The sequence below is a fragment of the Neophocaena asiaeorientalis genome, unplaced genomic scaffold (assembly GCF_003031525.2).
Source record: "Neophocaena asiaeorientalis asiaeorientalis breed wild unplaced genomic scaffold, Neophocaena_asiaeorientalis_V1.1 scaffold78, whole genome shotgun sequence".
Taxonomy (NCBI): Eukaryota; Metazoa; Chordata; class Mammalia; order Artiodactyla; family Phocoenidae; genus Neophocaena; species Neophocaena asiaeorientalis.
Window position 1 is genome coordinate 7148062 of NW_020175018.1, and position 13538 is coordinate 7161599.

Sequence of the window (13538 nt, forward strand, 5' to 3'; positions counted from 1 at the left end):
GTCCCTGAACAAGGATCCTGTAAGGGTAGATAAAGTGACTTGAGCCCAGAGAGCCTTTTGAAAATGGCAGTAGAGTTATAGAGTCTCAGACAGAAAAATAGCACCTGGATTGCATTTCCTTTTAACACATTCATTCAGTACTTAGGTCTAGGTCAAGTACAAGGCTTTGGTGGGGAACCATGATGAATCATATAGCCCCTGCTCTCAAAAGAGTTCATGGGCTGGTGGGGAAGACAAGCACACCAATGTAATTACAAAACAGTGACATGCATGTGACAACAGACTGGACTTCCGTGCCCCAGTTGCAGAGAAATGTTAAAGATTTATCTCATGGGGATGTTTAGGGAAGAAGGCTTCACAAACAGGAGCTTGAAGTCAGCACTTAGCAACCCTCAAAGGATGGGCTTTCAGGAGGGAGGGAACAGCTTGTGAGGAAAAGGAGAGTTGGCTTAGCCCCTTGTGGGGCTGGAGGGCTGGATGGGAACAGTGAAAGGTGAAACAGGAAACGTAGATTGGGGTCATGCTTTTTTTTTTAAAAAAAAAAGGGGGCCTCAAAATCCCTTGCACTTAATTATGTAGGCCTTGGGAAACTGCAGTTGAGTGCGCTATGATCAGAGCTGTAGTTTAGGAAGAAGAATCAGGCGGAGTGTGGAGGCTAGACTTGTAGTGGGTGAAATCTGTGTGGGGCTGTTTGAACTTGTTCGGGTGAAGGATGGAAGAAGCCAGAGCCAGAGCAGTGGAGCTAGAGCAGAGATGGACTGAGGGGTGTTCAGGGAGCAGAATGTCAGGGCTTGCAGCCTGAATGAGGGAAGGAAGGAGAGGACTGTAAGTGGCTCTTATCCGAAGCAGAGGGGCTGTGCAACATCCTGCTAGAATCAGCTGACAACAGCAGTCAGGAGAAGCAGCTCCCACATGCTAGGATCCCCAGGTCGTTCAGACTTAATCAGAAGCCCGAAAAGCAGAATCTGAAATCCTCCTCCCAGAAATCTAAAGGAAGCCAGACATCCGTGTCACAGCCAGGGCTGCAGGTGGAAGCAGTATAGGTTAGAGGGTCGACTTATAACTGAAAGGAGAGGGAGAGTAACAGAGTAGAGCTCTAAAGCCACTCCAAGCTCCTGGCACAACAGGAGACTAATATCCCAGCTTGCCTTGCAAGCTCCTGTTTCCTTGATCTTAGTTGCTGGGCCATCAAGGACTAGGCAAAAGAAGAGAAACCACCAGGAAAGATGAGTACGGGAGACGGGAGGCTGACACCCATGCAGGTTATATGACCACGTAATCACGTCTCGTTTCTGCCTGTGATAAATGAGGATTACGATATATGAAAAGAAACCAGTTCTTTCTCAGCTTCGCTCTAGACTTTGACATTTCTCCACATCAGCCTTTTTATTTGTTAAGAGATAGTATGCTCTGCTGTCATTTATTTTAGGTTTCCAGCCACAGTTCCCAGGCCACCAAGGACTCTGGTGTCGGCCTAAAGTATGCAGCCTCAACTCCTGTTAGAAAACCATGGCAGGATGGGAAGGAACACAGAGCACCTCCACCTGCTTCAGGATACTGGGTTTATTCTCCCATCAGGAGTGGGTTACATAAATCATGTTCAAATAGAGGTAAGTTACATCAGGGAAGTTGCATTTCTCTTGCCTGTTTAATGACCTTTTATTGGTTCCCTGAAATCCATAAGACACAGTCTTATCTTGCTCTGCAAGGCCCTCTGTGACCTGGTCTTGGCCAACGACCTCTTGTCTCACCTTCCATCACTCTCCCACATGTCAGCCATACCCACTGCATGCCATGTTTCTCACACCTCCATGTTTTGAACCCTCTGTTCAGAATGTCCTGCTTCCTCCTTTCTCTCCCAAACCTATTGCTACTCATCCTTCAGCAAGACCCAGGTCCTCAAACAACACTCCTTTTCTGGACCCTTCCTTCTCCCTGCCTTTCCCGGCAGACTGAGCGACATCTTTACCTCCACTCCTGGAACGTGGCAGTTTACATCCTTGTGTTATGGCACTAATTAGCTCGACTGTAATGAAGTGTTACAGGTCTGTCTTCCAGAGCTCCAGGGGGAAGAGTCAGACCTGGGGTAAATCCTGGCACTTTCACTGTGTTATCCTAGGGAATTATTTAGCCACTCTGAGACTGCTAATCTGTAAAATGGGAATATTACCTTCTGAGAATTTGTTCATTCAGGAACTATTTATTGAGTGCCTGCTGTGTGCTAGGCTTTCTTCATCAGTGGAAAAAAAAAACTAGTTCCTGCTTATAGGGGAGATAAGTAAGAGAACCAACAACTGAGAGAGGCTGTGTGTCCTGATAGTGGTAAAGCTGGGAGCTGTGGTATCTCGCAGCACTTCTCTATTGGTGTTTTACATAGCACGAAGCAGGCACCCAAATGTTGTTGAATGAATGAATGAGTGAAGATGGAAAAAAACCAACAGATAGGTATAAGAAAAACTCAGGGGACTTCCCCGGTGGCACAGTGGTTAGGAATCCACCTTCCAGTGCAGGGGACACGGGTTCAATCCCTGGTCCAGGAAGACCCACGTGCCACGGAGCAGTTAAGCCCAGGTGCCACAACTACTGAAGCCTGCGGGCCCTAGGGCCCGAGTGCCGCAACTACTGAGGCCACATGCTGCAACTACTGAAGCCTGTGCGCCTAGAGCCCATGCACGCTCCACAGCAAGAGAAGCCACCGCAGTGAGAAGCCCACGCACCACAACGCAGAGTAGCCCCCACTCACTGCAACTAGAGAAAGCCTGCTCACACGAAGACCCAATGCAGCCAAAAATAAATTTTAAATTAAAAAAAATAAAGTTCATTCATTTAAGAAAAAAAGAAAAACTCAAGTTCACCTGGTGAAAATAATTTGCATCCCTGTTTGATCCACTTTTCAAAACTGCTTTTGACCTTTTTTACAGAATTTTATTTTCACATCTCTGGTATCTTGGCCTAAACACTGCTATTCTCTACTGAACATGTTTACCTAGTGAGCCATGGGAATAAAACGCTCTTCTGTTTTTTTTTGTTTCAAGATGCAGACAGTGGAGGAGATAGCCAGGAAGAGAGTGAGCTGGATGACCAAGAGGACCGCCCATTTGTGCCTCCTCCTGGATACATGATGTATACCGTGTTTCCCGATGGCTCTCCTGTACCCCAGGGCATGGCCTTGTATGCACCACCTCCTCCCTTGCCCAACAACAGCCGACCTCTCACCCCTGGCACTGTTGTTTATGGCCCGCCTCCCGCTGGGGCCCCCATCGTATATGGGCCTCCACCCCCCAACTTCTCCATCCCCCTCATCCCAGTGGGCGTGCTGCACTGCAATGTCCCGGAGCACCATAACTTAGTAAGTGGAAAGACACAAGACCCCTGTCCACACTGCTTCCATGGGAGACTGAGTAAGGTTATATACTTAATGAGTCGACCTACTTATGCATGGATTATACCCCAAAAGTGTGTTTGTAAGGCTGATGTTTAGAACTGAGCAAGCATCCTCTTATTAAAACACTGTTCTGGACAGGAGTTAGGGTACCAGGCCATTCTACGAACCTGGTTTAACCATTTTACAACAAAAATGCTTTCAGTCCAGAAAATAGCCATTTTTAGAAAGCTTTTTATGTATTTTTCTATTGACCAGTACTATATTAATGTGTATGTATAGGTATATTCACATACTAGTGCCTGTACCTGTGCATACACATATTATGTGTGCTTGTGTACAAACACATGTAAGAGCAGCGTACAGTAAGGTTTTGGTGGCGGTTATCTCTGGGTGGTGAAATTAATGATTATTCTTTCTTTCTTTTCATAGTTCTTATTGTGCGCATAATTTTGTGTCCTATTTTTCCCACTTAATGTTACAAGCATTTTCCCCATGGTTTTACAAGCGTTTTTAAGCAGTATTTTTTTTTTTTTTTAATTTATTTATTTTTGGCTGCATTGGGTCTTCGTTGCTGCATGTGGGCTTTCTCTACTTGTGGCAAGCAGAGGCTACTCTTTGTTGTGGTGTGCGAGCTTCTCATTGTGGTGGCTTCTCGTCGCGCAGCACGGGCTCTAGGCACGTGGGTTTCAGTAGTTGTGGCACGCAGGCTCAGTAGTTGTGGCTCATGGCTCTAGAGCACAGGCTCAGTAGTTATGGAGCACGGGCTTAGCTGCTCTGCAGCATGTGGGATCTTCCTGGAGCAGGGCTTGAACCTGTGTCCCCTGCATTGGCAAGTGGATTCTTAACCACTGCACCACCAGGGAAGCCCTTAAGCAGTATTTTAATGACTGCATAACATTTCTTTATTTGTAGGCTGTGTAGTTCATTTAACTGTGTATAAATTTTTACTGTATTTCATGTTTTCCTCTAGGCTAAATTCTAAGAAATGATTACTTCCTAATCACTAGCTTCCTTTATAACTTTTTTGTTTTAAAGAAATAAAATGCATTACAAGGGCCTCCTTCAAACTTAAGGCACCTGGAGCTCTTTATTTTTTCCTTTTCCTCTCAGCGGATTGAGAGGAAGATAAAGGACTAGGATACCTGGGTGCCAAGCCACCAGCCCCATTTTAGTAGGTCAAACTAGTTTCAGAGGGACTGTGGATATTTACATGGTTAAAAATGGTAGTTACTCGTGTTATCCCGCAGTTTTTCAGTGCACACTGTTTCTTTAGCAATTCTGTTGGTTCTTTTACCCTCCACCAGTACCCGGCTGTTCCTGTAGTTTCCCAGGTGTGCCTTTATACCTCCCTACATTTGCACATTATTTCTTCAGCGTAGTCGTTTCCTATTTCATTTATTCTTCAAAACCAGGCAGAACACCACTTTCTCTAGGCATCCTTCTCAGCCAGCTCCTCTCCCATGTGCACAGAGGAGGGAGAGACCTCTGTCTGTGTCTTCTGCTAGATGCTGAACTCTGGAGCCAGACATTATCCACAGGAGGTGCTTGGTGACTATTTATCAGCCATAGCTGGACTGATGGAAGAGTCATAAGATCTGTTGGTCCATCAATTTCATCTATGGCACATGAAGAAATTGGCTTGACTTAATTTTTCTTTTCATACAGAAGTCTTAGAAGCTACCACTATTATCAGGTCAAAGATACCACTTTAATCACTGTTAATTTCAGTTTTTGGCAGGAAGAAGGGGAAGCATCATGTGATATTTCAGTATTGCATTTCTTTCTTTGCTCAGGAGAATGAAGTTTCTAGATTGGAAGACATAATACAGCATTTAAAATCAAAGAAACAGGAACAGTGGATGAGAGTATCCAAGCAGCAGTGTGAGAAAGAAATAGAAGAACTGCATCATAATATTGATGATCTTTTGCAAGAGAAGAGAGACTTAGAGCACGAAGTAGAAGAATTGCATAGAACCATTCAGAAACATCAACAGCGAAAGTAATTATTAGCCATTTTATCTTTATAATTCAGATGAATATGATATTAGTTCATTAAGGTAACCTAAATCAGTGTTGTCCAGTAGAACTTTCTGTGATCTTGGGAGTGTTCTAGATCAGTATTATCCAAAACAGTAGCCTTAGCCACATGTGGCTATTGAGTACTTGAAATGTAGCTAATAGAACTGAGGAACAGAGTTAATTTAATAGCCACGTGGAGATTATCATATGGGACAGTAGAAGTCTAAGTTCTTTTGGCCAGTAATCCATATCAGCTCCTCTTGTAGTCCCTCTTGGAGAATGGCACAGCCGCCAGCCCTCCCCAGTTACCCTGGCTGAAAACGTGCTGGGTGTCCTCAACACCTGCCTTTCCCTCACTCCCCCAGGCATCCAGCTGCTCTCCAAGTCCTACTGACTCTGTACACAAAGAGCTCTCAAACTGGTCCCCTTCTTTCGTCTCTACTGCCCTGGCCTTTAGTCATCCTCATCTTAGGTCAGGCCTTCCAGGTCTAGTGTCTTTCTCTCCATCCCACCCTCGACATGGCTGCAGACCTAACTGTGCATGCTGCCCTGTGTCTCTCATTCCCACTAGCATACATACTGCCCTGCAAGATCTGAACCCTACCTCTCTTTTTTATCCTTCTCTCCCACACGGTACTTACTCTGGCCCTACACTTTGCTGTGGTTTCCCTGAGCACCACGTTTTCTCCTGCCTCCCCACCTCTGCACATGCTGTCCTTTGCTTGAAATGGCTTCCCGACCTGCCCCCGACCTAACTCCAGTGTGTCTTTCCAGATGAAGGTTAGGGACCCCCTCTGACAGAAAAGCTTTCTCATCTCAGGCTCCCACAGTTTGGAGTTGGCAGCCTTGGGCGTAGTGTTCAGACCATGTTGTAAGATACCCAGAAAGGCAGTAGCAGGGCCTCCCTCTCTGTGCCCCAGCATCTGGCATAGGGTCCATTAGCTAATGCTTGTATCTGTTGCGTGGGTCAGTTATGTAGAAGCTCATCTTCTGCACTAGACCGTGAATTATGACAGTTCCCCAGTTTTTGTCCCTTAAACCAGACTGGCCCAGGTACCAGGGTTGCGGGGGGACCTGTGGAGTACATAGAGGTGAGTGAGATATGGTCTCTGCCTTCTAGGAGCAAACGCAAGAGTGACTGATAGACCTGGCAGGGAAAACCAAGGGTCATGCCAAGAGAAGGTTGGGACTAGATGTTTGAAGGCTTGGGGGATGGTTATTTCATTTTTGTAGGTGTATATGGGGGAGGTGAAGTTTTTTGAGGGGGGTATAGTGCAGTGGGAGAACCACTTCTTTTCCTAGTTATAAATGTATAATAAATGATCATTTTAGGGAATTTGGATAACACAGAAATGTCCAAAGAAGAATTAATCTGTTAATATGTGGTTGAATTTATTTTCATGTTTTTCTGTCAATGATAGTCCCGTTTTCAAATAATTTTGACTTTAACCTTGATTTACCAAGTCCTGTGTTCCGCTTTCTGATTTGTCAAATATCGTCACCATAATTTTACTCTAGTAGAAACTTAGGATAGTTTTGAGGGAATGGATGATTATTGAGGCAGTGGTTTGTTTGATTTTTATACCACAGAAGAATTGAAGTATCAGCATTGTCTTGACCAAGTGCTGATGAAAAAATAATCTTTATATTTAAAAGGACAAAACAACTGCCTCATACATTATACGTATTATCCACTTACTGTCAACAGTATGCCATGTTGAGTAAAAAGGTAAGCATAGACATTGAACTTAATCAGATGTAGCTGTCTGTCCAGTCCCTTCTCATATAAAATTAGAAAATCATTGTGCATCTTTTTATCATTAGGCTACAAGTATCTATATTGTCACATTTAAAATCTCTTGATGAGTGTGTATATATGATTTTTTTAGAGACTTCATTGATGGAAATGTTGAGAGTCTTATGAATGAACTAGAAATAGAAAAATCACTCAGGCACCATGAAGATATTGTAGATGAAATTGAGTGCATCGAGAAGACCCTCCTGAAACGTCGAGCAGAGCTCAGGGAGGCTGACCGACTGCTGGCGGAAGCTGAGAGTGAACTTTCACACACAACCGAGAAAGTATGTGCTGCTGTGCTTGGGGTGAGACGGCTTGCTGGCTTGCTGTCGGCGGTGGTGGCGGCAGGAAGGGTTAGAAAGGAAACGTGAATAGCACGGTGATCCAAGTCAGTCTGTGCTCTGCTAGTTAAGGAGCTGTGAGGATTTGGGCAAGTTGCTTAAGTCCCCGAGCTTTGCTTTCCTCCTGTGTAAATTCAGGCTAAGAAAACCTAGACTGTTCGGTATGAATTAAATGAAGTATAATTAACCTAGATTGTACTAATTAACCTAGATTATACTAATTATACTAGAATTAACCTAGTATAATTCAGTATGAATTAAATGCAATAGCATATTTAAAGCTCCTGAAAGTCATTTAGTTCCTAACACACCCCACCTCCTTATCCTATGTGTGTCTTTTGAAAATTATTCGGGCTGTGATATCTTGTGTTTATTAAATAGGTCAATCTTATATTCTTGTAACAATGGACCTCACAAGACTCTTATTCTTACTTTGTTCTCCAAGTTGATAGTAATATAAAATCAAATATTTTGGGGCCTGAGGTAGTATTCTTAAGACTGAAGCACAGAGGAAGTTGGGGAAGAAAAGGAACTGCCTTTTATGAGCCCCTGCTATGGCCACACATTGGCCATTTTATAAATACCACTTCATTTAACCTTCCTGGCAGCATTGTAAGATGGTCATTAGCCCAGTTCGCACATGTAGCTCAGAGGCTGGTCTAGCCCAGGGTCATACAGCTAAAGTTCTGACTCACCAAGAGAGCTTTAGATGGGAATTCCAGGAATCCCATCAAAAGTCCCGAATCCATATGGGGCACATCAGGAACTACTATTTTTACATTGTTATTTCAACATGGATCAATTTAAATGAATAGAAATCTATTACCCAGGAACTGAAATGAAGGATTTATTAAAGAAATTCTGTGAGTGATGGCTTTAATAAGAATGGAGAAGTTTCCTCATCTCTTTCCAGGTGATCAGTTCCCTCTTCTGTCACATGTTAGATTACTGTGAGAGAAAATAGGTGTGAGCAGGACCAGAGAAAAATGTATCACTGGTGTATAAAAGAAAATTGCTGAGACTAGTAGTTGGCAGAGATAGTAAGTGAACCGAGACTAATAAGCTCTTCCTCCTTCATCCTCCCAAAATGACTCAGGGAAGCAGCTTGCTAAAAGGGAAGAGGAAAGGAGAAAGTGCTGCATTTTGTAAGGAATGTGCCAGACTTATTAAAACCTGACATGCAAGGGATAAAAAACTACTTAGGGACGTGGCTGGCTTTCTGTAGTGTATAGTGAGTTGTGTCCAATGCTTTGCTGATGAATCTGGTAGAAACCAGCTATCCAAAGTGGAAAGAAGCGTGGTGAAATATCTTGCTCTCTGGGAACTGGCCAAACCCTCTTGCATCCACACGGGGTATTTACTAAACGAGCTTCACACACAGATGCCTCTGACTTGACTGCAACTGCAACACGGAGTGTTTTGGCAGAAAAGTGAGTCACTGCTCAACCAAGTACAAACCATACTCTGTTTTTGGACCTCTCGTGACATTATTTTAAGCCTCTTATTTGAGACAAAAAAAGAAACCAAGGTGACAAAAAAAAAAATGATGTTTTTGCCAAATCATATATAGGAAGATTTTGAAATACTTCAAAAGTATTAAATATTTGTGTTTCTCAGCCATAATTAAATCATCCTTAGATTAATGGGGTTTTACTTAACAAGATAATATCTAGAGTAAAGGAAGAATCTTTATGTGGAGGGATTATTGATAGAATCACTTCCTTGCCACTTAATTGGGTAGATATTTGTTTGTTTTTTCACTTTTTAAAATTTCTTGTTTTCCTTTAATTTCTTTTTTTTTTTTTTTTTTTTTTTTAGTCCCCTGCATCGGCAGGCGGACTCTCAACCACTGCGCCACCAGGGAAGCCCTAATTTCTTTTTTTCCTGTTTTTTTTGGTTGTTGTTTTGGGGTAGATATTTTTAAGTGAAAAAAATAACATATAATAATATTACAGATTATTTTTAAATAAAATATCATCCACCATCTCACCACCCTCAGATGACTATTTTTGTTTTTGCATAACCTTTCTGTCTTTGTTGACAAGATAGTTTTCTATAGTTGCTCTTACAGTGCTTAAACCATTTAAAATTTTATTTTCAGCCAACATTTTATCATTAACATTCTTCTATGTTACTACATTGTCATTATTTTAAAGACTGCACAGTATTCCATTGTGCTGATGCATTGTCACTTACTGAATCGATTGTTTGTCAAGTCTTGTATTATTTCAGTATACAATGAGCATTTTTGTTTAATAGTTCTTCTGAATTCTTTTTTGAGAATTGGAGAGTCTAAGTGAGTGAACATTTTTATCAGTCTTTCTGTATTGTCTTGTTTTCCAAGAGCTGTGCCAATTTACGATACCAGTAGCCGTGAGAAATTATTGTAACTGAATTGCTTTTAACGACAGTTTCTTTTCTAGACAAAAGATGCTGTTGAAAAGTTCACTGATGCCAAAAGAAATTTATTGCAAACTGAGAAAGATGCTGAGGAGTTAGAAAGGAGAGCTCAGGAAACTGCTGTTAACCTTGTCAAAGCCGATCAGCAGCTCAGGTAGGTGGACTCCCTCAGCCATTGATGTACTCGGTGAGATGAATGAGAAGTTTGATTCTAAGAGGACGATAATTGCTCTATGATAATTGCTCTATGATAAATGCACGTCAAGCCTAAGGAGTCTGGGGGAAATAAAGAGATGTGTTTTAGATTGCTCCAGGCTGACACAAAGGATTTGGAGCAGCACAAAATTCAGCAAGAAGAAATCTTGAAAGAGATAAACAAAGTTGTTGCGGCAAAAGACTCAGACTTCCAGTGTCTAAACAAGAAGAAGGAAAAACTGACAGAAGAGTAAGTACGGCCTCTGCAGGCCTTCAAGGGGCTTGTGCTGGAAGGCGGCTCTTGGGGCTCTGTCTCCCTTCCAATTTGCTCTAGTACTGCTGGTGCTTTGTAGGCTGCAGAAGCTGCAAAAAGACATCGAGACTGCAGAACGCACTGAGGATCATCATCTGCAGGTGCTTAAAGAGTCGGAGACCCTCCTGCAGGCCCGCAGAGCAGAGCTGGAAAAGCTGAGAAGCCAGGTAGGGCAGCAGACCCATCGAAAACCAGCTCATGCTGCTTGGAAACCTACATTTGTGTTATGATTATAAAAAGTAATACATGTTTGATTGTAGAAAAGACTGGAAAATACATAATAAAGTATAAAGCATAAATGAGGCTATATATCTTAGTGCTTAAGAAGAGAGTCCAACCCAAATGTGAATCTCAACTCAGTACGATATATTACTGAATAAGTGAGTCTCAAAACACAGTATGCTCTGAGATCATTTATGTTAAATGTGTTTATGTATACTTGTGTTTGAATTTTTAGTCTATACCAAAGTACAAACATGGTCATCTGATAAGGGGGGGATTGTGAATATTTTCTATTCCTTTTGCATGTCTGCATTTTCTGCTTTTCTGTAACTAAATATGTATTGCCCTTAAAATTATAAGTTTTAAATTTACAAAATTTTTTAAACCCTTGCCTAACTTCCATTGCCAAGGTGGTTGCCAATTGGAATAAAATATAGATATGAAAGTTCTTTGAAAACCATAACCTGAAGGACAATCATTATTATCATATTGTTGTTTTTGCTGTGATTTAAGTGTTTTTACCTATGTGAGCTCAAGGCCTTTATTAGGCATTTTATGCCTGCAGCCCCCCAGCCTGGCCTTCCTGACTCTTGCAGCTAGGATTGTGAGAATTAGACTACCTCCTTATTTCCCCACACAACCTTTAGCTGGACTAAATATTCTCCATCTCAGCACTTTGTCAGGCTTTGCATTCTTTACTTTTCTTTAATGCAGGTAACAGGTCAGCAGCAGGAGATGGCTGTCTTGGACAGACAGTTGGGGCATAAAAAGGAGGAGCTGCATCTACTCCAGGGAAGCATGGTCCAGGCCAGAGCTGACCTCCAGGAAGCGCTGAGACTGGGAGAAACTGAAGTAGCTGAGAAGTGCAGTCACATCAGGGTACATTTTTCAGTAGTTTTTCTTAAGAGTCCTAGTATAGTCCTGTAGATTTATTTTGAGATATTTTCATTGGTTTCCCCCTAAAATGCAAATATAAATTCCTGCATCTTGATGCCTCTGTAACAAGCTTGGTGTTGTGCTATCTATCCATGCTGTGGCTGCCATGCATAGCTCTCCCCCTGTGGTGTTTTCTGGACATGCCCAAGGTTTTATGCCTCTGTGCCTTTCTCATACTGTTTCTTCTCTAGGAATTCCCTTTCTGGGAATGTGCAGATCCGACCCAGCTCTCATGGCCCAGCTTCATGCCGCTAAGAAGACTTCCCCAACTTTTCCTTTACCTGGAAGGAGTTCCTCTCGATTCTGAGTTTGGTAGCACTCTGCACATTCCCTAGGGCACCATAGCCTTTCGTGATCATGTTTCTGTTCCCTGCCTTATTTCCCCACCAGGTGCTAAGCCCCTTGAGGGCAGGAGATGTGTCCGAGTCAGCCTTTTTTCTCTGCAACACATTGCTTTGCTCATAGTAAATATTGCATATAAATTTTAAATGAAGATAACGTGTTACTTTTTTACTTCTATTATACTGAAGTATGTTAGTGTAAAATATAGTGCTGTTCTTGATGTAAAACTCAAAATGAGCTTGTCTCCAAATGAGAATTTCTATGAAATGAGACAGTTAATAACAGAACTGATTTTAAAGTAATTTCTATTCATAACTTGGTGAAGGTGGGTTGACTTTTTTCTTTTCTTTTCTTTTCTTTTTCTTTGCACAGGAACTAAAATCTCTTCTGGAAGAACTGAGTTTTCAGAAGGGAGAACTGAATGTCCAGATTAGTGAGAAAAAAAATCAACTTTCACTTATAAAGCAGGAAATTGAAAAAGAGGAAGAAAATCTCCAGGTAGTTTTAGGGCAAATGTCTAAACATAAAACTGGTAAGTTTAAAGTTTAACCTTATTTCTAATCAAAGAAAAGCAGATTATAAAAGGAATATGATATTTTCTGCCACTCAAATTAACTAAAAGCAAAATAATCATCTTCATTGCTGACCAGGGTGTGATGAAAGAAGAGCACTTACAGGCTGTTGATTGAAGTATAAAATGGAACAACCTCCCAGTGTCTTAAGACTATTGAACTCACACCTGTTAAACCGGGTAGCCCATTTCCAGTTATCTAGAGAGGGCAAGCGTTTATGTACATCGCAGCAATATTTATTTTCTCTCTCTTTTTTTTTTAAGAAGTAAGCCTTTATTTCCTTGTTTTACAAATTAAGTTGACTGAGTCAGTTACTTGCAACAGAAATTGTAATGACAAAATTTGGAAACAAGTGACTAATTTAAAAACCATATTTTGGGCTTCCCTGGTGACATAGTAGTTAAGAATCCGCCTGCCAATGCAGGGGACACGGGTTCGAGCCCTGGTCCAGGACGATCCCCCATGCCGCGGAACAACTAAGCCCGTGTGCCACAACTACTGGGCCTGCACTCCAGAGCCCGCGAGCCACAACTCCTGAAGCCCGGGCACCTAGAGCCCGTGCTCTGCAGCAAGAGAAGCCACCGCAATAAGAAGCCCGCACACCGCAACCAAGAGTAGCCCCCGCTCACTGCAACTAGAGAAAGCCCACGCACAGCAACAAAGACCCAACGCAGCCAAAAATAAATAAAATAAAATTTTTTAAAAAAACATATTTTAACATTTAATGACATGTAAAAATGCTGATGAAAGGAGAGTGAAAAAATAGATAAAAACTGAATATTGATTGTAGTCCCAATTTATTTTAAAATATATATATGTGCGTGTGTCTATTCGTGTGCGTGCACTCCTGGTAGGGAATACATCAAAATGCTATTGCAGTAGTGATTGTCTTTGGATGGTAGGATAATGATGGGTTTTCATTTTTTTCTTTTATACTTTTTTCAAATTTTCTATAATGAACAAATATTTTTATAATCAGATAAAAGTAGTTAATATTTAAAAATCTGTATTTCAA

The 13538-nt window shown here is 41.9% G+C and overlaps 1 protein-coding gene across 4 annotated transcripts in view; it reads left to right on the top strand.

Moving 5' to 3' along the window:
• CNTRL (centriolin) overlaps positions 1 to 13538 on the top strand; it is an 83474-nt gene that overhangs the window by 53838 nt on the left and 16098 nt on the right. For all 4 annotated transcript variants that reach the window (XM_024762327.1, XM_024762329.1, XM_024762330.1 and 1 more), the window contains 9 exons: positions 1430 to 1610; positions 3036 to 3349; positions 5179 to 5384; positions 7294 to 7486; positions 9967 to 10097; positions 10248 to 10388; positions 10492 to 10618; positions 11388 to 11552; positions 12324 to 12483. In XM_024762327.1, coding sequence (XP_024618095.1) covers positions 1430 to 1610; positions 3036 to 3349; positions 5179 to 5384; positions 7294 to 7486; positions 9967 to 10097; positions 10248 to 10388; positions 10492 to 10618; positions 11388 to 11552; positions 12324 to 12483 — 1618 coding nt within the window. The remainder of the gene's footprint in view (positions 1 to 1429; positions 1611 to 3035; positions 3350 to 5178; positions 5385 to 7293; positions 7487 to 9966; positions 10098 to 10247; positions 10389 to 10491; positions 10619 to 11387; positions 11553 to 12323; positions 12484 to 13538) is intronic.